This window comes from Myotis nattereri, assembly GCF_964212035.1.
Source record: "Myotis nattereri genome assembly, chromosome: 7".
NCBI lineage: Eukaryota > Metazoa > Chordata > Mammalia > Chiroptera > Vespertilionidae > Myotis > Myotis nattereri.
The window spans coordinates 80,171,890-80,197,864 of NC_138082.1; the positions used below are offsets into that span (position 1 = coordinate 80,171,890).

The window sequence follows — 25,975 nt, forward strand, 5'->3', positions numbered from 1 at the left end:
TCTAGGGTGAGATGTGGATATTGGGGATTAACTGATAATAGGTTTAATGACTGAGTAAATGACTATAGGAGGTTTACTTGTTCTTTCAGTGTAAGATATTGAGTATGTACTTGCATGGAACTGTATGTTTTGTTTTTTTCTTTTTCTGTTATATATATTTTAAAAATTTGCATAAATGTTAATTTGCTTGTTTAAGGAATTTCTTTATATATATTTGGAGTACTAACTTTTGTTAGTTATATGTGTTGTGGAACTGTATTTTATTGCAGAGATTCACAAATTTTCTCAATGTCTTTAGTGTCTCAGTAAGATTGTTTAGAGTGACCTCTAGACCAAAAGAAATATCTAACAGCTTGCTTATTAAGCAGCTAGGTCTAAGGAATTAAATAGCCTTTTGGAAAAAAATAAGACACTTATCTGAAAGGAAAATATTTAATTGTTAAATAATTACTATTTTATAAGAATGCATGTGCCTGTTAGGTATTTCACAACTTCTCACACCTGGAATCAGATTGCACATCTCCTCCTGCATTTCTTTTTTTACATTAGTTTTTGGGGGAGGTACTAGTTTTTATTATAGCAACTACTGGCAACTCAGCTTCTCAAAAAAGTGATGTTATTGAAAATAATATATGTAGTATTACCTAATGTTGAAACTGAATTTCTCTGCTAGTGTTGGACTAATTTTGAGTGTCACTGTATTTTCCTGAAAAATTTAAAGTAATTGGTGTTGTCTTTGTGAATTTGCTGTAGTACCCTGGGGCTCAGTTTTGAAAGCATGTTTCTTAACAAATATATATAGTTTTTCTTTTAATTTTACATGCTTGATTTATTATTGCTATATACTTACCAACTGTGTTTTATATATTAGGCACATAGCAATTATTTATGAAAGAGCTAATAAATTAAATGTTAAGGAAATTGTAGTAAACTATAATTTTCATAGGCTTAATTTTAAATTTTTCGCTTATTACAAAATTTTCAGAAATCCAGACAGACTAGTACAGTGATGGCGAACCTTTTGAGCTCGGCGTGTCAGCATTTTGAAAAACCCTAACTTAACTCTCCTGCCGTGTCACATATGGAAATTTTTTGATATTTGCAACCATAGTAAAACAAAGATTTATATTTTTGTTATTTATTTTATATATTTAAATGCCATTTGACAAAGAAAAATCAACCAAAAAAAATGAGTTCGTGTGTTACCTCTGACACGCGTGTCATAGGTTCGCCATCACTGGACTAGTACAATGATTTTCCATCTATATTTACAATTTTTAACATTTTTATGTTATGTTTTACATTATAATTTTAACATGTTTGCATTATGTTTTTAATTGAATCACCAGAAAATATATTACAGGGATAATTTTACTTATTTCTAAATAGTTATGTATGAATCCCTAAAGAATGATCTACAGCCCTCACCGGTTTGGCTCAGTGGATAGAGCGTCAGCCTGCGGACTGGAGGGTCCTAGGTTCGATTCTGGTCAAGGGCATGTACCTTGGTTGTGGGCACATCGATGTTTCTCTCTCATTGATGTTTCTAACTTTCTATCCCTTTCCCTTCCTCTCTGTAAAAAAGTCAATAAAATACGTTTTTATAAAAAAAGAATGATCTACAGTTTGATTATCACACCTAAGAAATGCTGTCCTTTTCTAATACTCACTAATGATCTAGTATTCTCTGGGTTTTTAAATTTTGGTAGTTTATTTTGATGGTAATAATATTTGTATTTTATTATTTTGTTTTAATAGTGGCCAATTCGCCATGGTATAGTTGAAGATTGGGATTTGATGGAAAAGTTTATGGAACAAGTGATCTTTAAATATTTAAGGGCAGAACCTGAAGACCATTATTTTCTTCTGGTAAGTACAAATTGTAATTTCACTGAGGAAAGTTTTGAAGACACTCGATGAGAATATTTTCATTACATCTGTATTCATGAGGGCATGCTTTATTTTTTATTAAATTGTCATATGTCTAAAAGACTCTAAAAAGCTCTTTTGTCTTTAAGATTATTCTGTTCTGGCCGAACCGGTTTGGCTCAGTGGATCGAGCGTCGGCCTGCGGACTGAAGGGTCCCAGGTTCGATTCCGGTCAAGGGCATGTACCTTGGTTGCGGGCACATCCCCAGTGGGGGGCATGCAGGATGCAGCTGATCGATGTTTCTAACTCTCTATCCCTCTCCCTTCTTCTCTGTAAAAAATCAATAAAATATATTTTTTAAAAAAAGATTGTTCTGGAGTTCAAATAGAGTAGTAATATATTGAAACAACAAAGTTTAGGCACTTAAGAAATTCTTTTGATAATTAATATGTAATCTTTTTGATAGAAATAGTAAGGTTCAGAAAAAAGTTGGAAATACGGCGCTTCCCTTTCTAATTGTAGTCTGATTATTATTTCATTTGTAATTTTTGGCAACAAAAATACAATATAACTTAATTTTTAAACTTTCTTCTTTTTACCAAAATAGTTGCATGTTCATATCTATCTTTAAAAAATTAAATGGTATAAGATGGAAAATAAAAAAACAGCACTCTTCTTCCTCATGTCTCCCAACCCTTGATTCTTATTCCCCAGAGGTTAACATTTAAAAATTCATCCATGTTGTTGAGGATACCAATAACTTGTTGCTTTTTCTGGGTTGCATTCCATTAGATGATTATGCCTTACTATGTATTTTCTGTTGATGATCACCTGGGCTGTTGCCAGTTTTTTACTATTAACAGTATTTTGGCTACTGGGAACTTTCCTATACAGATCTTTCTGGGGACATATGTTTTCATTTCTCTTGTATAAATACTTTGGTACAGAATTGCTGTAGGTAGGTGCATAATAGGTTTTTAAGGAAACTTTCAGAACTTTTTCAGAACCTTTTATATAAGATGTAAGTTGGTTGCTCTACAATCTGCCCAATATTTGGTGTGATAGTCTTTTTAGTTTTAGCCATTTTAGTGGGTGTGTAAGCTTTCTCATTTTGGTTTTAATTTGAAATTTCCTGATGACTAATGACATTGAGCACTTTTTCATGTACTTACTAGCTATCTGTTTTCCTTATGAAGTTTCTGATTATATTTTATGTAGAACTGCTGTTTGTTTTGGAGTTTATAGTTTAACTGCTTTGGTTTTTTAGTTTGCTTAATTTTTGTATGTATTGCTAAATATCTTCATACTGTTGAACCTAGTTCCAAACTCTCTCAACATCAGGCAGTTTGCTTATTAAAAGTTTTACATGTGAAAAACTCTATTCCTGCTTAGTTTTTTTAAACTTTCTTTATAAGGCCTTTTAAAATTGAAAAAAATACATTTAATTTGTAATGAATTCAAGTTTTATCATTTTTTTTTGTAATTTTTGCTCTGTGAATGTAAGGAATCCATGGCCTTCCTCAAGGTCAAAAAGATAATTCTTTTGTGTTAAGTTTAAAAGTTTTGCCTTGTAACTTTACATATTTGAGATAACAAAAAGGATTGGATTGTCATATCAGACTCATAAGAATCAGTTTTACCCAGTTTCCAACTTTAATAATTTAAATGAATTAAATGATCTTGAGACATAAGCAAAAAATGAAATCTGGGATTGTCATTGCTGTTCCCTAGGTCCTCTTTGCCTCAGACTTAACCCAGATACAAGTTTCTAAGTGATATGTGCAGCCACATAACTTAAACTGAAGAGAACTATGTAAATATCTCCATTTTATAGTCGCTTAACAGTTATGTAACTTACATAACATTTTTTTCAGGAAGCTGTGCCATGAATTTGTAGAATCTTGACTTATCTATCTATATAAAACCCTAATATGCAAATTCACCAAATGGCAGAACAACTGGCGGAGCGACCAGTTGCTATGATGCACATGACCACCTGGAGGCAGATGCTTAACGCAGGAGCTGCCCGCAGGCCCCAACCTATGGTGGCAGCGAGAGGTGGGGCCGGCGAGCAGGTGGTGCCAGGCCAGCCAAGGCGGGTGCAAGCAGGAGCAGCCCAATCACCCTGCTAGTCACCCTGCGGATTGGCCCTGATCGCTAGCCAGGCCTAGGGACCCTACCCATTCACGAATTTCGTGCACTGGGCCTCTAGTTTACTATAATTGTACACAGATCAAGTACATTCTGCTATAAATAATGCATAGATGATTCTTCCAGTAGCAAATACCACTGGAGGTTTTTCATTACCATGTTTAGAAGGTGATTTGATTGGGTCTCCTTCCTTCTTCCTCCTTCCTTCCTTCCCTTTCTCAATGTTTAATTCTTCAAGTGGTGTGACAGGAATTCAGTTACCTGTTTTTTATGTGAATAACCATATTTTTGCATACGTTTAGATCTGTTTGAATTCTGTATATTTTTCTTTGACTGTGTCTCTCTTTACCTCTAAGTTTTAATGACTTTTAAATACAGTGTTTGAAATAAATTATTTCTCATTTAAAATTGTCTATTAAGTTATCAAAATAATCTGATATTGTCTATTTAAAATGTTATTCAATTTAATAGACTGAACCTCCTCTGAATACTCCAGAAAACAGGGAATATACTGCTGAAATAATGTTTGAGTCTTTCAATGTTCCAGGCTTGTACATTGCTGTGCAGGTAAGCAAGTTCATAAGTTAAGAGACTCTGGATTCTTAAGTTTTAATCTGGTTTAATTCTCTGTCTATGTATTATAACCTCAAAGCATATCCTAGTTCTCTCTTGAGTTGATAATTTAGAAATCATATTATAGGATATTGAGTTTTAGTCAGTAGAAAAGAAGTGTTAAAGTATATTAATGGTTTTTGGTTAACTCAGATCCTTTTATAGGACAGAAAAGGAACTAAAGTTCATTGAGTGTTTCTGCCATGTCAGGAACTTCATATCCTATCTAATAAAAGAGAAACATGGTAATTAGCGTACATCCGCTACCCTTCCCATTGGCTAATCAGGGCGATATGCAAATTAACTGTCAGCCAAGATGGCGACCGGCAGCCAGACAGCTTAAAGCGAACATGAGGCTTGTTTGCTTCAGTGACGGAGGACTCCAACGTTCCCCGCATGCCGCTGCCGGCCTCTGAGCTGCAACTCTAAGAAACTATGTTACAAATATAGAAGCTAAACAAAACCCCAGAAACCTGCTTTAGTCTGCCAGGCTTCAGCCAGCAGGATCGCAACATTGTTTCAAATACAGAAGGTAAACAAAGGCCAGAAACCTGCTTTCAGCAGCGGAGGCCTAAGAGCTGGAGCCAAGCCTCAAAGCTAAAGCTGGCCCAGAATAAAAAAAAATAAGAAAAAAGGAGCGGTTGGGAGCTTCAATCACCCGCCAGCCTGAAAACAGCCCTCAGCCCCTCACCCAGACTGGCCAGGCACCCCAGTGGGGACCCCCACCCTAAAGGGTGTGTGGCCAGCTGCAAACAGCCATCATCCCCTCACCCAGACTGGCCAGGCACCCCAGTGGGGACCCCCACCCTGATCCAGGACACCCTTCAGGGCAAACCAGCCAGCCCCACCCGTGCACCAGGCCTCTATCCTATATAGTAAAAGGGTAATATGCCTCCCATCCTATATAGTAAAAGGGTAATATGCCTCCCAGCACTGGGATCAGCGGAGCCGAGAGGCCTCCTGGCACCGGGATCAGCGTGACAGGGGGCAGCGCCCAAACCCCCTGATCGCCCTGAGGCTCTGTGTGTGACAGGGGGCGGGGCCACAACCTCCCTATCCGCCCTGCTCTGTTCATGACGGGAAGGCGCCCCAACCCCCTGATCAGCCCTGCTTTGTGCCTGATAAGGGGAGCTCCCCAACCCCCTGATCGCCCTGCGGCTCTGTGTTTGACAGGGTGCGGCGCCCCAACCGCTCCCCCCGCCCCCCCCACGGGCCCTGCTCTGTGTGTGACAGGGTAGAGCCATAACCTCCCCATCGGCCCTGCCCTGAGTTTGAGAGTGGCGGCGCCCCAACCCCCACCCCACGGGCCCTGCTCTGTGTGTGACGGGGTAGAGCCATAACCTCCCCATTGGCCCTGCCCTGAGTGTGACAGTGGCGGCGCCCCAACCCCCTGATCGGCCCTGCTTTGTGGGTGATAGAGGGCGGTGCCCCAACTCCCCTATTGCCCCTACTCTGAGAGTGACAGGGGGGAGCTCCCCAACCCCCTGATGGGCCCTGCTCTGTGCGTGACAGGGGGAAGCTCCCCAACCCCCTGATCGATCCTGCTCTGTGCGTGACAGGGTACGGAGCCCCAACCACCCTGATGGGCCCTGCTCTGTGCGTGACGGGGTATGGAGCCCCAACCCTCCTGATGGGCCCTGCTCTGTGCGTGACAGGGTACGGAGCCCCAACCCCCCAATCGGCCCTACCCTGAGCGTGACTGAGGGTGGCATCGCAGCCTCCCAATCCGCCTTGCTCTGTGCATGACGGGGGCGGCGCCCCAACTCCCCAATCGGCCCTGCTCTGAGCCCGACCAGGGGCTGCACCTAGGGATTAGGCCTGCCCTCTGCCACCCGGGAGCAGGCCTAAGCCAGCAGGTCATTATCTCCCGAGGGGTCCCAGACTGTGAGAGGGCACAGGTCAGGCTGATGGACCCCCTCCCCCCCCCCCACCCGAGTGCACAAATTTTTGTGCACCGGGCCTCTAGTCTATAATAATAGTGTAATATACTAATTAGACTGGACGTCTTCCAGACGTCATTCCGGACGTCTTTCCTGATGAAGCCATCCTTCCCAACGAAGCCGGGGCCGGAGGGAAGCAGCTCGGTCCCAGGTGCGGGAGGGAAGCGGGTGCCAGCAGCCAGGGGAAGGAAGACATACTCATGCATGAATTTTTGTGCATTGGGTCTCGTGTGTGTGTGTGTGTGTGTGTGTGTATTCATTTATCCTTAGAACATTCATTGTGTTCTTTTTACAGTCTGTTTTGACTGATTTATTGCTATGTGTATTTGACCACCTTCTCCTTTGTGCCTCTCTGTATCCTATATATCATAAATTCCTGCGATACTTTATTGTACTTAATTTGTATGTATACCTATATGGTACAGCTTCTGTCCCACCCCTCAGGATCAGAACTTACCTCTTATTTTTTAACCCTATAGTAAGGGTGATAACCTGGCATATCACAGATGCTTAATGAGTATATAAACTATTTTATACTTCTGGTGGCACACAATGTTTGTAGTGTGATCCTGTGTTATAATTGGCGGTCAGCCTAGACATCTTTCTAGGTCCATTTTTCAGCTATTTATATTGCAAGTAGATTTTAAAAAGCCAGTTTTGTTCTGTTTTTAATTATTAGTCATGTATCTTATTTGAGGCTTGGATTGTATGAAATACAGATTTTTAAAAATGAACTAGCTGTGTTAATTTCTTAATTTGTAAACTCCTTTTTTAAAGAATTATACTTTATTGCCTATGCCACAATTTTTCACAGAAAAATGTTACCTCATCAACTTTGTTTTGTAATTATATCATAGTATTTGGAAGTGTGCAAGGGCTTTTCTGTGATAAGTTGTTACATATCCCTAGATGCATATTGCACTTAGAAAATTTGGAGATAATCTTATAAGAGTGATACTTGTATTGAATAATTCTGGTGATTGAGTGGTTGGTGGTGCGCTTCTCTTGCTTTGTTGTTTGTAACAGGCTATCCCATATAAACAGTTTAAGTCTTGATAATCTTATACTATACAATTTCATGTTAGTCTTCCACATTTTTTTGGCTTTAGGAGAAAAAAGGCTCTCACTGAAATATGGAAAATTTATAAATATGTCCCTGAAAGCAAATATAAACTTGTAAGTTTGTCTTAATAAAATGTAGAATGTGAATAATTTGATTGCATAGTGTAAATTAATTTTGTATATTTTCTTTCCAGGCATACTACATTTAAAATTGAATAAAATACTCCAGTAAAATATATGTAATTTTAACTCTCTGTCTTTGTTTCTTTTTTGCCCATCTTATTTCTTTTTATTCAAGGCCGTTCTTGCCTTAGCTGCATCCTGGACCTCAAGACAAGTAGGGGAACGGACATTGACTGGTACGGTAATAGACAGTGGAGATGGTGTCACACATGTCATTCCTGTGGTAAGAATATTTTAAAATTACTGAATAGGACATCAAATTACACATCTGGCAAATTAAATTATATGAATTAATACCACTTTTTAAAACTTTAAGTATTATACTTAAAAAATTAGCTGTGATTTGGCCATTTGTTCAACTATAGTTGTATTTTGCTCAAATTATTGTTAAAATTTTATAAACAAATTCTAAAATATTTCTTTTGCTATAGGTTTGTACTACTATTAGGAAATAATTAGAAATTTTTTAGCAATAGTTTCTAATTTATAATTGGGAAATGATGAATTGGAGTATATGGAATGAAAAAATATATCTTTCTTTTCTTAAACTTGGAATTCTTTTCTCCAGTTTGATGTGTCTTTGTGTGTATTAGCCAGTTGATAGTCTCTCTCATCCTTAACACATTTCAGACTGGTGTGTACATTAACAAAATGGCAGTTAGTTGTGAGCAATGACCATTAATGACTTTTAGGGAACTATTTTTTTTTTTTAAATAAAAAGCTCAAGATATGATTGGGCTTCATGGTTTAAATTTAGTAAAGTATATTAAGAAAAATGCATCAGATTGGATTATTGTCTGAGATAGCATTTTTTTGCCAAGGCCTTTGTGCTTCTAATCTTAATGACAAATTAGTTTTTTTACTGTGCTTCATAGATTCAAAATGACAGCTCAGATTTATACTGATCATTATTTTCTTCTTTTCTGTGAGTTAGTGGGTTATTTTTATAATTCTATTTTACTTCTTTATTGACCTACTAGCTATACTATATTTTTTTGGTATTGTCATTTGCTTGTTTCTTTGTGGTGGTTGCTCCAGGGCTTATCGTAAGCAACTTTAACTTATCACAATCTAACTCCAAATAATATTCTAGATTTCATAACTTTTCTAGTCTGTATTGTCATTCATTTTACTTCTACATGTTATTTATTCAATAGTATATTATTAATTTGTTTCATTGTAAGTTGTATATTAGTTTTGCTAGGGCAGCCATAACAAAGTACCACAAACTGAGTGACTTAAACAATTAAAGGATTAATTTTTTCACAGATATGGAGGCTAAAATGTTTGAGGTCAAGATGTTGGCAGTGTTGACTTCCAAGGGCTCTCTTGTAGACCATATGTCTTCTCTGTGTCTGTGTTCCAGTCTCCTCCTCTTTTAAGAACAGTAGTCATATCAGGTCAGGGCCCACTCTAATCATTTCATTTTAACTTTATTTTACCTCTTTATATACCCTGCCTCCAAAGGCAGGAACATTTTGACAGTATTGGGGATTAGCATGTTAACAGAATTTTGGGAGGGACAGGTCACAAGTCAGCCTATAATAAATAGTCATCTTTAAAAGAGATTTTGAAAAACACATACAATTCTTTTATATTTATCTACACATCATTTTCAGTGCTCTTTATTCCTTTGTGAAGGTCTAGATTTTCATCTAGCATCATTTCTTTCTGTCTGAATGTTGGTTTTTAATATTCTTATGGTCCTGATCCTCTGCCTATGAATTATTTCAACTTATGTACATACTTTAAAAGGTCTTTATTTTGCCTTCATTTTTGGCAGATAGTTTTACTTAATGTAGAATTTTAGGTTGGTAGTTTCCTTTCTTTCAGTATTTTAAAGATGTGGCTCTACTGTTTTCTGACTTACTTTGTTTTTGAAAGTATCTGCTATAATTTCAGGTTTGTTCCTTTGAATGTAACGTTTCTTGTCTGGCTGCTGTCAAGTTATCTTTTTACATATTCTAGGTTCACTAGATTTTATTTGATTGTGATGTATCTAAATGTGGTTTTCTTCATTTCTTCTCATTGAGCTGCTTGGACCTGTGGATTTGTAGTTTTTATGATATCTGAGAAGTTTTTGTCCATTATTTCTTCATATATCTTTTCTTTTCCTCCTTTACCTCCTGATCTTTAGAAACTCCAATTACATGTATATTAGACTGTTTAAAGTTGTCTCATAATTAACTGATACTCTATTTTTTTCTAACCTTTTTTTTTCTGTACCCTTTTGGAGAGTTTCTATTTCTGTCTTCATGATCATGATTTTTATTCATTGTCTAATGTGCTGTAATTACATTTATTGTATTTTTAAGTTCAGGTGTTTTTGTTCTTAGAAGTTCTGTTTGGGTCTTTTTATAGCTTCTGTTTCTCATGTTTAAATTGATCTTTTTGATCAGGATCAGATGGAGTATATTAGCTGTTTTAATGTCCTTGTCTACTAATTCTATATCTTTGACATTTCTGCTTCTTTCTCTATTGATTTATTTTCTTCCTGATCAGGGGTTGTCTTTTCCTGGTTCCTTTCTTGCTTAATATTTTAAGATATTTTCTTGGGACACAGTTAAGTGACTAAGAATCAGTTTGATCCTTTAAGGGACTCCTTTAAAACATTATTAAGCATGTCCAGGCCTACTCTGTCCTCAGTGTTGGGGCAATATTCTTCTGAAGACTACTAGGTGCTCTGAGTTTGAGGTCTTTAAACTCTGGTGAGTGGGAACATAAACTATTCCCAGCTGTGTATGAGTTGGGAATCGTTCTTTCTGTCTGCTCCTTTCCAGAGGTTCTTTCTCTGGCCTTGATTTTTCTCACATGCACACGATGATTACTAGTCAGCTAAGGTGATAATTCTCTTCAGATCTCCAGAGCTCTCTCTGTGCAGCTTCTCCCACTCTAGTAGTCTGACTTGCAGATTCTGTATCCTCAGCTTAATGAGACCACCAGACGCTGGGTTCTTCTTCCCATTATTGCTGCCTAAGAACTCTCCCTGGGCAGCAAGATGGAATGTTTCTCACCTTGTTTGTTTTCCCTTCTCTTAGGGTCACTGCTCTACTCTGCCTGTTCTCTAATATCTGAAAACCAACTTCATATAATTTGTCCTGTTTTATTTTTAAGATGAAAGGATGAATTCAATCCCTACTCTATTGTCATGGGCACATGAGGACATCTCTGACATTTCATTTGTTAATGAAATTTAATTTTGCTACATTATTTTTTGTTCTTTTGACTTGGATCAATAAATTTATGAATTCTTCAGAACTTAATTATTTAGCATTATTATGGTACATGGTATGTCTGAAGCTTGTGAAATTGGTACCTAATTCATTGGGAAAAATGATAGCCAGCTTTTGAGTTAATGATCAAATTTCCTACAATGAAATCTAAATTTTTTATTGAAATTTTAGAAGATTTAAAAATCATCTCATCTGAAGTCTATTATCTAAAACATTACTACTTCTGAAAATCATTATTTCTAAGTTATTGAGTTATTTCAGTCTTGGTTATAAACTCTTATCAATGAGAGAATATTAAGTTGCTGGCCATTCATTCTTGTTACTGTATAGTATTAAAAATTCTACGATAAGTAACTATGAGGAATACAATTGAGAAATAAAGACTAGAAGAATTATCCTGGGATAAAGGAATACTTTAGATATGACTACACTAACCTGAGCTATGGGTCTTTAGTAGCTAGTTATTTAGATTATATGAATTTTGAAAACATTGACAATAAATTTGATACTCTTTTTCCCGCCTCTAGGCTGAAGGTTATGTGATTGGCAGCTGTATTAAGCACATTCCCATTGCAGGACGAGACATAACGTATTTTATTCAGCAATTGCTGAGAGACCGAGAAGTAGGAATCCCTCCAGAGCAATCCTTGGAAACTGCTAAGGCAGTAAAGGTAAAGAGTGATGAGGTGTAATTCAGTTAGAAATTAAAAATCAAATTTAAAATACTAACATGAAAAATTCCTAAGAACGGTACTTAAAAAAAACACGTGTTAGCCAGTTAAAAATTATTAATTACGTGTGTGTGTGTGTGTGTGTGTGTGTGTGTTCTCTATCTTTTGTAAGGAAATTTTGGGGGATTATCAATTCTTTTTTCCTCACATCTTAACATTTGAGAGGACTAACATACATTTCCATGATTATTTCCTTTTGTAAAATAAATTCGTTCACTTCATATTCCTCAAATCTCAATTTCTTCATTGAATTCCTTATTTGGAAAGTTTTCTGTTATAAAATTATTTTGATTTAATTGATTGATTTTCGCATAGTTAGCTCAGGTGTTTATGGCAAATAGAAAAATGTGAAGGCTGTGTAAGTATTCTATTGTATGCTACATATGTCTTCATTATTTCGGTGTTTCATACAAACTATCAAAATACTGAGCACCATTTTTTACATTTATCATTTGTCAACATACCTACAAATTTTCAGTGGGCCTATCACATATGTTTTGAATATGTAAAAGGAAATCTAACCTGGCAAAAATAACTTCATTAATTTGCCTATCTTTATATGATTCTCTTTAAAGGTTAGGAATGAAAATATTTACTACTTTATAGATAGTAAAGGAATTACTAAATGGCTGACAAACATCACTCTCTACAGTTGGTGACATTATTCTTAAATATGTAAACAATATGAACACTACTGTTTTAACAGTTTTGGGAAATCTGGAGTTTGAATTAAATCTATTCTAGAGACTACTGATGCTCATTCTGAAGGTCTTTTTTTTTTAAGATAATTTCTTTTTTTAAAATACATTTTTATTGATTTCAGAGATAAAGGGATGAGGGGGAGAGAGAGAGAAACATTATGATGAGAGAGAATCGTTGATTGCTGCATACCCCCTACTGGAGATCGAGCCCACAACCCAGGCATGTGCCCTGACCAGGAATTAAATAAACTGTGACCTCCTGGTTCATAAATCAATGCTCAACCATTGAGCCACCCTGGCCGGGGAAAGATCATTACTATGTAATTACTATTTTCAAGGTTTGGAGAAAGAAGACCTAATATAACTTAACCAAATTGCCTTTTGTTTTCTAATATTCTTTCCCTTTATGTCCTTTGATTATCAATAATAATGTTTGTATCTATCTTGGGTAGAATAATTGATATGTAAAAATATATGAAATATGTATTTTTCTTTAAAAAGAAATAATGAGGTTGGAAGTCAGAAATCCATAAATTACAAATAGAATATTATAACCCATAACATTTTGAATTGCATTTTAGATGATAGCTTTTTCCTGGGACATATAACCAAATATGCAACAATTCAGTTGTGCAGGTGATATAGTGAAAAAGAATAGTTTAGCCGAAACCGGTTTGGCTCAGTGGATAGAGCGTCGGCCTGTGGACTGAGAGATCCTAGGTTCGATTCCGGTCAAGGGCATGTGCCTGGGTTGTGGGCACATCCCCAGTAGGAGATGTGCAGGAGGCGGCTGATCGATGTTTCTCTCTCATCGATGTTTCTAACTCTCTATCTCTCTCCCTTCCTCTCTGTAAAAAATCAATAAAAAATATAGTAAAAAAAAAAAAAAAAAAGAATAGTTTATATTTTCAGCCTTTTTTCTTCTGCTTATTTACTTAGACTATAATCACTTTTGTTCCTGCTAAGGATCTACATTAATTTGTGTGGATTTATCAATTGTTAATAATTCTTTTGTTCTGTATATTTTATGCTTTCTCTTCTCTAGAATATAGAGTCCATTAATTACTAAAACAGTATAAAATGTTGGAAGACACTTTTGAATATTTTCATGAAATAACATTGAAATAGTAGAACTTGATTCTTTCATTTATAAATCAGTCTATTCATATATGAAGCCAGGAGGTGAACTCTTTATTTCTACTACATAAAATTTTCTTCAGCTTAATTTCCTAATTTTATTTTCTAAAGATGTTTTTGTTTCTGGTTTATCGAAAATATGCCCCTCCCCCCTTTTTGTACTTTTCCTAAAACAAGAGGAATAAATTGCTTGTTTCTTTGTTTTTCTAGGAGCGCTATAGTTATGTCTGCCCAGATTTAGTAAAAGAATTTAACAAGTATGACACAGATGGATCGAAGTGGATTAAACAGTATACTGGAATCAATGCTATCTCAAAGAAAGAATTTTCCATTGATGTTGGTTATGAGAGATTCTTGGGACCTGAAATCTTCTTTCATCCAGAGGTAATTTTTTTAGATGGAATTTTTTTATAATACTCAGCAAAAAATATCAATGAACTATAAGATTACTCAAGAGAGTTAATCTCAAGAACTTTTTTTTGTATACTAAAATGCTATAGTTATACATATATATATGTATATATATATGTATATATTTTTAAAAGGCCTTTGTCAGAACAGGCTAAATAATTACTATTTTCATGTATTTAGAAGAATGAAATCTTTAATATGTGTGGCTTATGTGGGGTCATAGAAAGAGGGGAGTCCTTAAACTTTTTCATCATTTAAATAAAACATGTAAAATCACCATTATAAAAAAAACAACTACACAAAATATTTAATTATTAGAAAAATAGTCTCTGTCTCTGAAATGTTAGTGACATACAGGCTATATTAAATTAATGAAAAATACATGCTTTTAATAATGAAAGGTTCTTAAAACTTATAAGAAACAACTTTATTAATAGAATTACTAAAGTTAAATGCCTACTCTTGCTTATTCTAGCAAATAATAAGTGGATATAATTGTCATGCTCTCAGTTGAAGCATTAAATGTTCAAAAATTAATTTGTCTTGCTCTTACTGAGCTTGAAGAATAAGAGAGATGAATACCTAAATAGGTATAGTTGCTTTAATGGATGCATGCATCAGGTGAGGAAATGGAAGCAAAGAGCATTAAGTTTGGTTGGGAGAACCAGAGAAACTTTTTAGAGGAGATAACTGTTGAACTAAGACTGAAAGGATGAGGGGATGTTTGTTAGGCAGGTATGCTAGGGGAATATATTTCTGGCAGAGGAAATAAGCTGGGTAGAGGTCCTGAGATATAAGAGAGCTAGATAACAAAAGTATAAAGGAAGGGAGTAGTAGGAGATAGATCCAGATTGGTGTTCATGAGCGACTAATATGCTATGTAAAGGAGTTACTGGATTCTGTAGTCATGCAGAAAATTTCAGCATAGAAATGACACAGATTTATGTGTAGTATTAAAAATGGCACTCTGGTTGTACTGGGTTGGATAGATTGGAATAGAGGTGTGAATTGTGTTGGAAGCAGGCGAGTTTATTGCCGTTTTTCAGATGAAAGTTAAATGTCAGTAGGTCAATGAGAATGAGAAAGAAGGTGAGAGAGAACGAATAGAAGGTGAGTAAGCAACGTGACTTACTGATGCTTAGATGTGAGAGGAGTAAGAATATGAAAAATCTGTGATGATTCCCAGGTTTGTATCGTACTTAGATATTGTGCCATCCACTCAAATTAGGAACAGTGAAAGTGAAAGGGAAGAATAGGTGAGGTGGAAACATGACATGACTTTATTATGCGTCTTTAAAGGATTCCAAAATGAACACTTGGGTTCTAAGGATTTTGAACTGTAGTGTTTTTCAAGTGAGGATAAATGTGAAGTTATCAACACACACGGAACAAGGAAGAGAATGGTCAGGGAGAGGATGTGGAGTGGGAATAAGGGGAAGAGTGGGCCCCTCGTCAACACCAGCACTTTATAGACAGGCAGAGTAAGGAGCCTGCAAAGAATACTGAAGAATGCTGAAATGGAGTAGCTGAGCCAAAGGATTGTGGTGTTAACATTAAAAGAAGTGAGAATTTGAAGAAGTGAGGTTAAATAGTAGTGCCCATTGATACAGTATAGTAATAGAGGAAACTTGAGAAGCACTCATGGGTTTTTGCATCCAGATTATTGGTGTTCTGGGGGAACAATTTTAGGGGAATGGTGTGATAGAGGCAGCTTGTTGCCTTGGTGACAGGTCAAAGTTGGGAATTTACAGTGTGGACCTCCTGGGATTATGCCTTTTAAAAAGTTATCTTTAGTGGTGCTTTTAATAGAGAGAGAGAACAATATTAGATACTAGAGGCCCAGTGCACGAAGTTGTGCACGAGTGGGGTCCCTGGGCCTGCGGGATTGGGCTGAAACCAGGCGACATCCCCGAGGCATCAGGATTGTGAGGAGGCACAGGCCAGGCCGAGGGGCCCCACCGGTGAACGATCAGGGTCTGGGGAGGGACATGGAAAGTTGGCCGGCCAGGGAGGGGCCGTGGGAGGGCTCCATGGCGTGTCTGGTCAGTCTCGTTCAGTCCCGATCTGCCAGACCCCAGCAGCAAGCTAATCTACCAGTCGGAGCCTCTGCCCCCTGGTGGTTAGTGCACATCACAGGGACTGATAGGCCGGTCGACTGTCTTCCCCCTGGTGGTCACTGCACATCATAGCAAGCAGTTGAGCAGCCTTAGCATATCATTAGCATACTAGAGGCCCGATGCATGAAAATTTGTGCAAGAGTTAGCCTTCCTTCCCCTGGCTGCTGGCACCGGCTTCCCTCCAGCACCCAGGACCCAGGCTTCCCTCCTCTGACTGCTGGCAGGCACCCAGGACCCGGGCTGCTTCCCTCCTCCAGTTCCCCGCAGGGACCAGGGACCCAGTCTGTTTCTCTTGGGCCGCCCTCAGGTACCTGGGACCCAGGCTGGCTTCCCTCCGGCCTGGGCTTCGTCAGGAAGGACGTCCGGCCTAATTAGCATATTACCCTTTTATTATTATAGATTATGCTTTGATTGGTTGAATGGACAACTGGACACTTAGCATATTAGGGTTTTATTATATAGGATAGGATGTGTGTTCACTGTTTTTTTTGAGAATAGACCTGTTTTATGTATATTAACTGGGTCACTTCCCAAGTGAATTTTAAGATTCTTCTGTAGTTTTAGATATTTCTGTCATAGTTCCTCTGTCATTTGAAGGATTCGCTCTGTTTTTTTGTTTTGATTAGATGAAGGGATGGGCATCTGAACTTGAACAATTGAAGATAAAATGTCCGAAAGAGTAAGGATATTTATTTTTGAACTGTTAAATTCATCACAAATACAAGAACTATTTTTAGGAGGAATGGGTTTAGTACTTTGCTTTTTTTCTTTTTAAGGAAATTATAAATTTTTGACAAAACTATTTGGATTGTTGTGTTTCATTGGGTGTATTCTCTATAAATTTTTCAGAGGAGAGGAAAAATATTCCTCCTCTGATAGCCACTTGAGGTAATATGAAGACCTTATCAGGGAGCATTTGGAAGCAAGATATCCTTTTGCTGAAAGTGAAAGAAAAGGCCTAAAAATATTCTTAATAGGGACCCTAGGTTGAGCCTTCTAGTATTAAAGCATTGAATAACCTTCAACAATTTGTTAATTTGTTTACTGTGAATTATTTTTTCCTTCATTTATTTACTAAATATTCATTGCTTGCTGCTTTACTTCATATTCTACTTGTCACCTGGGGTTCTACAGCACTAAAGTCCCTGAGCTTTTTCAAAAGATATATTCAAATCAGACTTAATTTCTTTCTAAATCAGATTTTTTGTGTGTGTGGATCCAGATTATGGGAAGATTTAAATGTTCTATAAATTTTTCATTTCTGTATATTCTTGATTAAAAACTGTGAGAAGGGCACAGAGATGTAGCTGTAAGGTGGCTCAGGAAGCAGCGTAGGAAACAGAGAGTTGAGTCAGTAAGGAGGAAAAGGGTTTAATCTGCGTCCCAGGGCGACCCAGGAACCCCAAAGGCAGGGCCAGTGGATTTGTGTCAACAGGGAAAGGGGGGTTTCTTTTTATACAGGTGTTTAATGAGGGGCGGGGGCATGAGCTGAGGAAGTTCCCACCGCGGGGGGTGCGGGGGGGGGGGGTGCTGCACGGTATTGAGGAAAGAGTCAGTATCTGTGTGGGGGTCATTGTGGATTCCAGGGAGGAGCTGGTATCTGTGTGGCCATCTGTTTTGGCATGCTGACCTGTTAGGAATTCCAGGGAGGGTCCATTATCTCGTTACACATCTGCATGCATCTGATCCTGGGGGCTCCCTCCACCTAACAGTAGCACAGGAATGAATGACCCTATTCCTGCATTTTACTTGCTCATGGTATAGCAGGTAAACTATCTTAAAGGCAGGGAAAGTATCTCATGTGTGCGTATTATTGTTTTAGTTAAATACTGAAGAGTATGGTTAACAAAGATCAGTATAGAGAATTTGCAAGTTCTGTATTAACAAATTGATAACATTTTTTAAAATGAATATAATAGCACATATTTTCTGTCATATTGTTAATATTTTCTGTCCGGGTTTTGAGAATTAAACATCTTAAGCTGTTGACAGGTTCTCAGGTTGTAGAGGTTATATGAGGTAGTAGGTACATTTGTATTATAACTTTTCAGATTGTTTTTTTAAAACAGACTGGTTAGGAAGGTAGAGTTGAGATGGAAAGTCATTTGATAGTTTAAATCATTGTGGCTAAAAATAATAACATTTTTAAAACTTCATTTTTAATTGTGACATTTAAGTCAGTAGTGATTTAATCTCTGTTATATATCCAACTTTACTTACTTTTCAGTTTGCTAATCCAGACTTTACTCAACCTATCTCAGAAGTTGTAGATGAAGTAATTCAGAATTGTCCTATTGATGTTAGACGTCCTCTCTACAAGGTCAGTATTTACAGCTAAATTGTTATTCAAGGTCATACTTTTAAAAGCTTCTTTATTTTCTTTCCATTGTTGAATATGACATTTAAAACACCTCTCTTCAAAGGATATAATTGGATTTTATTACCATTTTTTATATCTTTAGTTTTTTTTTATTCTTTTAAAATAAAGGTCATGCTTGCTTACTTAATTATTTTTCTCCACTGATGTAGAATATTGTCCTCTCTGGAGGGTCAACCATGTTCAGGGACTTCGGACGTCGCTTGCAAAGAGATTTGAAAAGAACTGTGGATGCCAGGCTGAAATTAAGTGAGGAATTGAGTGGCGGTAGATTGAAGGTTGGTTTTTTTCTATAATTGGGGAGGTTGAGGGTGCCTTGATTATTATAATGAGGATGGGAAATGTCTGCCAACTTTTGCTTTTATTTAGAAAAATAAGAGGAACTGTTGGATATTCTAATGGAGAATGGTTAATATTAAACATTCATATCTATATTTTTGATCATTTGGTTCCTCTAGGATATTGTCTACGTTTTTGGAAAATATTCTTGTAGCTGTGAAAGAGATTTATGTTTCATCCTTGTTAAATGTAGAACATTGACACAAAACTTAACAGAGAGGATATGTTGCTAAATAAAACACATGTTATTCAACTGGAAAATTACCAAGAGTGAGGTATACTACAATCAGTCAAAATTACTTACAATAAAATACAGCACTGTAGAGTTTGCTGCCTTTTGAGAAATTACATGACAGCTGACTGTTTTTAGCCCCTAAAGTTTGATTATTTTAAACCTACCCCCTTGAAGTTCCGTTAAAAATTATGTTTAAGAGTTCAATGATTTTCAACCTTTTTCATTTCATGGCACACATAAACTAATTACTATAATTTTGCAGGCCCCCCCAAAAAATATATTTTTTGATGATCTGACCAAAAAATTGATACAGTTTTGATTCATTCATACCTGATGGCTGTTGTGTTGATTGTTGTCATTTTTTTATTTGACAATCTAAGTGAAAAGAGATCAGTGGATTCATTACAGCTACCTGAAGTGAGAAAATAAATGCTGTTTTTCAGTATTTCAATAAAGTAAAATTGTTTAACATATTTCTAAGTTTCTGGTACATTTCTAATTAGAAAGGAGGGATCTTCCCCTTCCCCCCCAACCCCTCCGGGTTTTGCTGATCAGTGCTGTACTGACATCTAGTGATACTGGGAAAACTTGATAGAGGATTCTCCCTCTTTCCCCTTTGTCAATAGTCATTTTATAGGTCTTCATAAATCTTTATATATCTGTATCTAAACCTGGCATTATTTCTTTTTAATCTGTAATTTTTAATGGCAATCAAATAGCTTTTTTAGACCAAAAAAAGAAAAATAATAATAAGCCGCATCTTTTTATGACTTGTAAGTTTGAAAACATTTTTTTTGAAATAATTTCATATTTCATATTTACCAGAAACGTTGCAAAACCTAGTAGGAATTCCTATATATTGTTCACCTAGATTCCCCAAATATTAGTATTTTATATTTTCTTTATGTATACATATACACACACACACACACACACACACAAATATATACATATTCCTATACATACAAAAATCATTTTTTTCTGAATTGTTTTGGAATTAGTTGCATATATGGTGGCCTATTACTTCTAATAGTTTAAAGTGTGTTTCCCCAAAACAGGATATCACAATTTTAAAATCAGGAAATTCATCTTGAATACAATATGTTATGTAGTTATAGATCTGATTCAAATTTCATCAGTTCTATTATTATTGTTCTTTTTATAGCAAAAGGAAAAATGCATATTTTTTCTGGTCTAGGATACAGTCCAGGATTACATGTTTGAATTAGTTACCATGTCACTTCAGTCTGGAATAATTACTTAGTCTTTTTTAACCATTAATGTTTTTAAAGAGTAGAGGTCATTTGTTTTGCAATGGTTCTCATTTTGGGGTTGTCAGATGTTTCTTCGTGATTAGGTTCAGATTATGCACAGAAGTGATGTTGTGTCCTTTCAGTGCATTTATCTCTGGACAGATGATATGATTTGTCCCGTATGTTAATTTAGATCATTTGGTTAAAGGTGTGTCTTTCAGGTTTTTCTACTATAAGGTGATTATTATTATTATTTTTTACATGTAATGCGAATCATATGGGAAGATACTTTCAGACTCTGTAACTATCCTGATACTCATCAAACTTTTAACCACTAGTATTAACACCCTTATTTCTTTCCTAAGATAGTTATTACTGTGGTAATTGCCAAGTGGTATTTTGCAAATTCCATCATTCCTTTTATGTTTTTTAGTCTCATTTTACTTATGGAAGAGTTTTTCATTCATTCATTCATTCATTCATTCATTCATTCATATCTGTAGAAACTGATTTCTCATGTTATTCCATAGCTATATCATTAATATAATTGTGATTTAATATCAATATTAATATTATTAATGTCATTACTTTTGATGTTCAGATTTTCTCAGATGTGCCATTGGGAGCCATTCGAAGTAGCTTTTCTGATATGGTCCCAGTATTTTTCAAGCACTTTCTTACTTTTCTGGCACAGCAAGATATTCCAGGCTCATCCTTTATATTTTCTTCTCCAATCCAGGAATCAGCCCTTTTCTCCCCAAGTCACCCTTGTTCATTTTAGTGGAAAATGCTATTAGGAAATCAAGTTTTGGACATTAAGTATATTCATTGCTACTGGGTGTCACTGTTTCTAAGCCTTCTTGGCAGTTGGAGTTAGTGTGTGTGTGTGTATGTGTGTGTGTGTGAACATCTATATGTAGTACTCTATGTAAATTAAAAGCTGAATTCATGCTGATACTGCCAGTTCCAGAATACCAGAAGTTCACTCTAGCCTTTTACCTTTCCATATTTTTAATGCCCTCTCGGACAGAGAGGAAACTGGCTTCTGTTATCTATAATATATTTATGTTTTTGCTCTATCCAGGCTATGTTTTATAGGAGCTTCAGAATTGTTGGTTCATATCACTGTGAGAAGTAGGCCTGCTAACTAGAGTTCAGTGTTTGTGTAGTTTTATCTTCAGCCTGAGGGCATAGTCATAATCCTGTTCACAGGGTACTTGGAGTAGTTCTGTCCACAACTTCAGTGTGGTTATGCTTTTAAAAAAATGAGCTTAATATTTTTCTACTCTGTTGTTCTGCCCAGTGTGCCTCGCACATCTTTTATAGTTTTATTTATTTATTTTCAAGTATGTGAAACATTACAGTTGATTGTGTACATTTATATTTAAGGCAAATGATCCAAAGAAACTGTTATTTTAATATACTATTGAATCGATCTTAATTTTTTTTTTTTTTTTTTTTTTTAGCCAAAACCAATTGATGTGCAAGTCATTACACACCACATGCAGCGATATGCCGTTTGGTTTGGAGGATCGATGCTGGCTTCCACGGTAAATGAGAAGAAGCTTACTTTTATAATTTTATTTTATTTCATTTTTTAGATAGAAGAATCCTTGAATACCTAAAAATTTTAGAAAAATGAGAAATTAAAAAATGTTTTAAAGTTTTAAAATTGTATATGTATGCACATAGTATTTTTAAAAAGTGCAAATCATTTGAATTTAATGTCCATATTTTTCTTTGCTTGCTGGACATTTTTTTAGAGCGAGCCTTTAGAATTTTTAAATGTATCTGTAGGGAAAATTATTTGAACTTATTTGAACCCTGTGGTAATGCAGATATGAGCAGGTCATTGTTTTTTCTGTGCAAATATTTAAAAATATTGAGTTAAGAGTAATGTTTTACTGGATAGGATGTACCCTGGTCTAAATTAAGTAAAGGGAATTCTGAGAGTCCTCTTCCTAAACCAAAACATCTTAAAGCCTCTTAAAAAGGTATTTTAACATCTTTAGCCTATAAAATATTGGTATTTTTTTTTTAATATTTTTTTTATTGATTTTCTACAGAGAGGAAGGGAGAGAGATAGAAAGTTAGAAACATCGATGAGAGAGAAACATCGATCAGCTGCCCCCTGCACATCTCCCGCCGGGGATGTGCCCGCAACCCAGGCACATGCCCCTGACCGGAATCGAACCCGGGACCCCTCAGTCCGCAGGCCGACGCTCCATCCACTGAGCCAAACCGGCTTCGGCAAAATATTGGTATTTTATCTCATAGTGCACAGAGTATTAAATAAAATTAAGGTGCTTTTATCTGAATTATTGAAAACTATACAAACTTGAATTTAAAACCATTTAAAAATAAGAGATAAAAGTATTTTCTTTCTTAATTTTAGTTGTCTTCACTTGTGCCATATAGCTAGTTGAGTTTGTAGCTTTGCCCTTTGAGAAACTAGATAACTGAGAGTATTGAATAGTCTGTCTATACCAGATCTTGAGTGAGGAAAGAGATTGAGTACAAGTTTTGTAGCATCACTGAGAGTGATTTGTCGGTACTTCAGATTAATGCTGCTTCTGTAGATTATTGATTCAATATATAGTTTAGGAAAGTCTCAGTAGAGTAGTCTTGGCATTTGAGAATCAGTTTTCCATTCCTCAAAATTTCAAAATCTAAGACAAATAGGTGTTGAGGAGGTTGATGGACATAAGTTAAATGCTCCTTTTTAATTCTGAGTTAGACGTATAGGTGATTTTAAGTCATGGTTAAATTAAAGCTGGAATTTCTAAGCTTTGTTGAAGTACTGTGGATGGACTACTAATAAACATTTTAGACTTAACAAATCTATTTTAAAGCATATTAAAAATTGGATAGAATTTTGATCTTTATGAAAATTCTTGTTTTTATTTTCAGCCTGAGTTCTACCAAGTATGCCACACCAAAAAGGATTATGAAGAAATTGGACCTAGCATTTGTCGCCACAATCCAGTGTTTGGAGTCATGTCGTAAAATTGGCTTCATAGTTATTGGGGTTAGGGAGGTGGGAAAGAAATAATCTTTCTGATTACTTGTTTTGTCTGGATGGCTGGTTTTGAAGTTTTAAACCTGACTTGAAATAATAAGACCAAACATAATTATACAGGAATATTTTAATAAATATATCAACATGCGAATATAGAGGAGCGCCAAAATGATTAAGTGTTTTTCTTTAGGTTGAATATTTGAATCTTATGTGTAACAAAGAAGTGGGTTTTAGTTCTTTCTGTGTCCTGATATTTTGTATATTATTGAATTATCCAAGATTTGATGGGATTTATCAGTATGTAGATAGCTCTATAATGCTTGAATTGTGCACTTCTAAGTGTGCAATGCAAGAGCTTGTTTATATTTCATACTTTTTATACTTTGAGGAAAAAGTCAAAGAAAAACTAGTATTTGAGTACAAAAAAGTGACCAAGTAAAGGATAAATTCAAAAAATAGCCTCATGAGACTTGATGTACACACATGCTCGTGGGATTCCAGTTATGAATTGCTGCCATCCCCCTGTGCTGCCCCAATGGTTTTCTTTGCAAGTGCTTTTGGAACTAAGAAGCTAGTATCTTGGATTAACTGATGCCTGCTAGTGCTTTCTGATTATTCGCATTCTGTTTGTCGCTTCAAAGGAAAAGTAAAGACAAGACTGTTGGACCAGTATTGCAGTTCTGTAGTGTCATTTCTTATAAAAAATGAATTACCAAAATTCATATATTTAAAGCCTAACACCATTCTAATAAAGGCACAGATTTCTTTTTAATACTTGTTTCAAGCTCTTTAATCTTTGTGTTAACTAATCTATTTTCTTCAAATCTCTGCAATAGTTCTTTAAAATCAAACAGTTGGTTAGCAAGCTGACTTTTTTATGTGCTCTAAACAAATAATTGTGAACTTTTAATATGTTGAGTGCTTTCATTTTGATAACTGGATCTCCATTTGATATTTCATTTGTATAACTCATTTGCAGTCTGAAAATTTTTTTAGTGCCAGTCCCTGACATATCATGAAAAGTTAATTTTCTTTGCATTTAAAAATCTCTGGATCATGAAGAAAACGTGATGAAAATAAATTAAACTGAATTACCTTTTCTAATGTTTTTTTTTTTTTTTAGAAGCATTGTCATTCTACTTTGTGCTTAAGTATTTTATGTTATATCTGTTTGTTAGAATAGTGGGATTCATTGAAATCTCTATAATGTATATGATAGAAAATTTCTTGTGAGCTTCAAATTTTATCCGGTTATTTATAGAAGACAAAGATGAAAGATTTAAGCAGTAATACCAGTGAACACTTGAAGTTCATTACCCATGAAAATAACACATATGTTTAGTATAGCTCTACCCAAAAGTTAAAGAACAAAGTGTTTTTGTTGTTTATTTTTAATATAAAGATAGAATCGGGGAGTAAACTTTATTTTTTATTTAGAATGAATCTGGATATTTAAAATTATATTATTTATATGAATCTTAATTCTTTGAGTATGGTATAAAGAACAAACTATATGTCCTATAGTAGTAGTAGTGTCAGTATCAAATATCTTTTTTTACTTGAAAAATATTTCATAAGCATTATTAAAAAAACTAAATAGTGAAAGTAGATTGCTTTCCCATCCTAGTCTGTGTCATTTCTTTTAATTTATTAAAAAATTGTTAATGTTGACATTATTGCAGGTGTCCTCCCCTTTACCTCTCCCTCCCCCCTTTGCCTATCTCCATCCACCTCCACGTCCCCATCCCTTGGCCTTCACCAAACTGTTCTGTCTCATTTTCTCATCATTACATTGTTAGAAATGTCGGTGTGTCCTTGTCACTTTCTGTGCATATTGAAATGAATATAGCCTCCCTTATTTTACACAAATAGGAGCTTACTATATATACTGTTGCAAATACCTTTTGATACAGACCTAAGTTGATAAACATTACAGATTTCATGCTCCTGGCTCAATAAAGTGTCATTAGCATTGTCATAAATGTCATTTGCACCTGAGATGGTTGAATAATAAATGAATAAGCTCAGAAGACACATTTACAAAGCTGCAGATTGCAATCTCATACATACTGAAATATGTTCTTAACTGATATGAATGTGAAGGTCAAATGTTTTCTCTTAAGTTCATGCTTATTTAGGAAAACAAGAGGACTCTAATATGCCTTTTGCCCTGCAAGTGCTTATAGGAGTGAGCTATCAATATGGTAGAAACAGTGCTCTTATTTCTCTCCTGTCGTCATGTGTCATTTTTCCAATTTATAGCACCTTTGGTTATATATGTGTAGAGGTTGGCCAAGGTGAATTCAGGACTGTCACACTAATTTGATGTCAGGCTGCATGAGCATGGTAAAGGGTGTCCCAAAATTCACGCAAGAAGTAATTTTGATAGAAAACACAGGTTTATAATTAAAAATTGTAAATTTTTTTATTGATTCATAAAGTATAGAGTATAGGGTTATGTATGGAATAGCATATCGGGTAAATGGCCTCCACGGCTTTGCTGGCTCATACACACTCTTTTGTTATTGCCTGAGCAGCCGCATTTTTGAAGAAGAATGGTCCGATGATGCCTCCAGCCCAAAATCCACACCAAACAGTGACATG

The 25,975-nt window shown here is 35.8% G+C and overlaps 1 protein-coding gene across 3 annotated transcripts in view; it reads left to right on the top strand.

Annotated features, from left to right (window-relative positions):
• The window catches only part of ACTR3 (actin related protein 3), a 66,441-nt gene extending 41,971 nt beyond the window's left edge, over positions 1-24,470 (top strand). For all 3 annotated transcript variants that reach the window (XM_081095337.1, XM_081095336.1, XM_081095338.1), the window contains 9 exons: positions 1,759-1,869; positions 4,493-4,588; positions 7,934-8,041; positions 11,579-11,722; positions 13,831-14,004; positions 18,376-18,468; positions 18,678-18,803; positions 21,819-21,902; positions 23,263-24,470. In XM_081095337.1, coding sequence (XP_080951463.1) covers positions 1,759-1,869; positions 4,493-4,588; positions 7,934-8,041; positions 11,579-11,722; positions 13,831-14,004; positions 18,376-18,468; positions 18,678-18,803; positions 21,819-21,902; positions 23,263-23,358 — 1,032 coding nt within the window. In that variant the 3' untranslated portion in view covers positions 23,359-24,470. The remainder of the gene's footprint in view (positions 1-1,758; positions 1,870-4,492; positions 4,589-7,933; positions 8,042-11,578; positions 11,723-13,830; positions 14,005-18,375; positions 18,469-18,677; positions 18,804-21,818; positions 21,903-23,262) is intronic.
• The last annotated feature ends 1,505 nt before the right edge of the window (positions 24,471-25,975 follow it).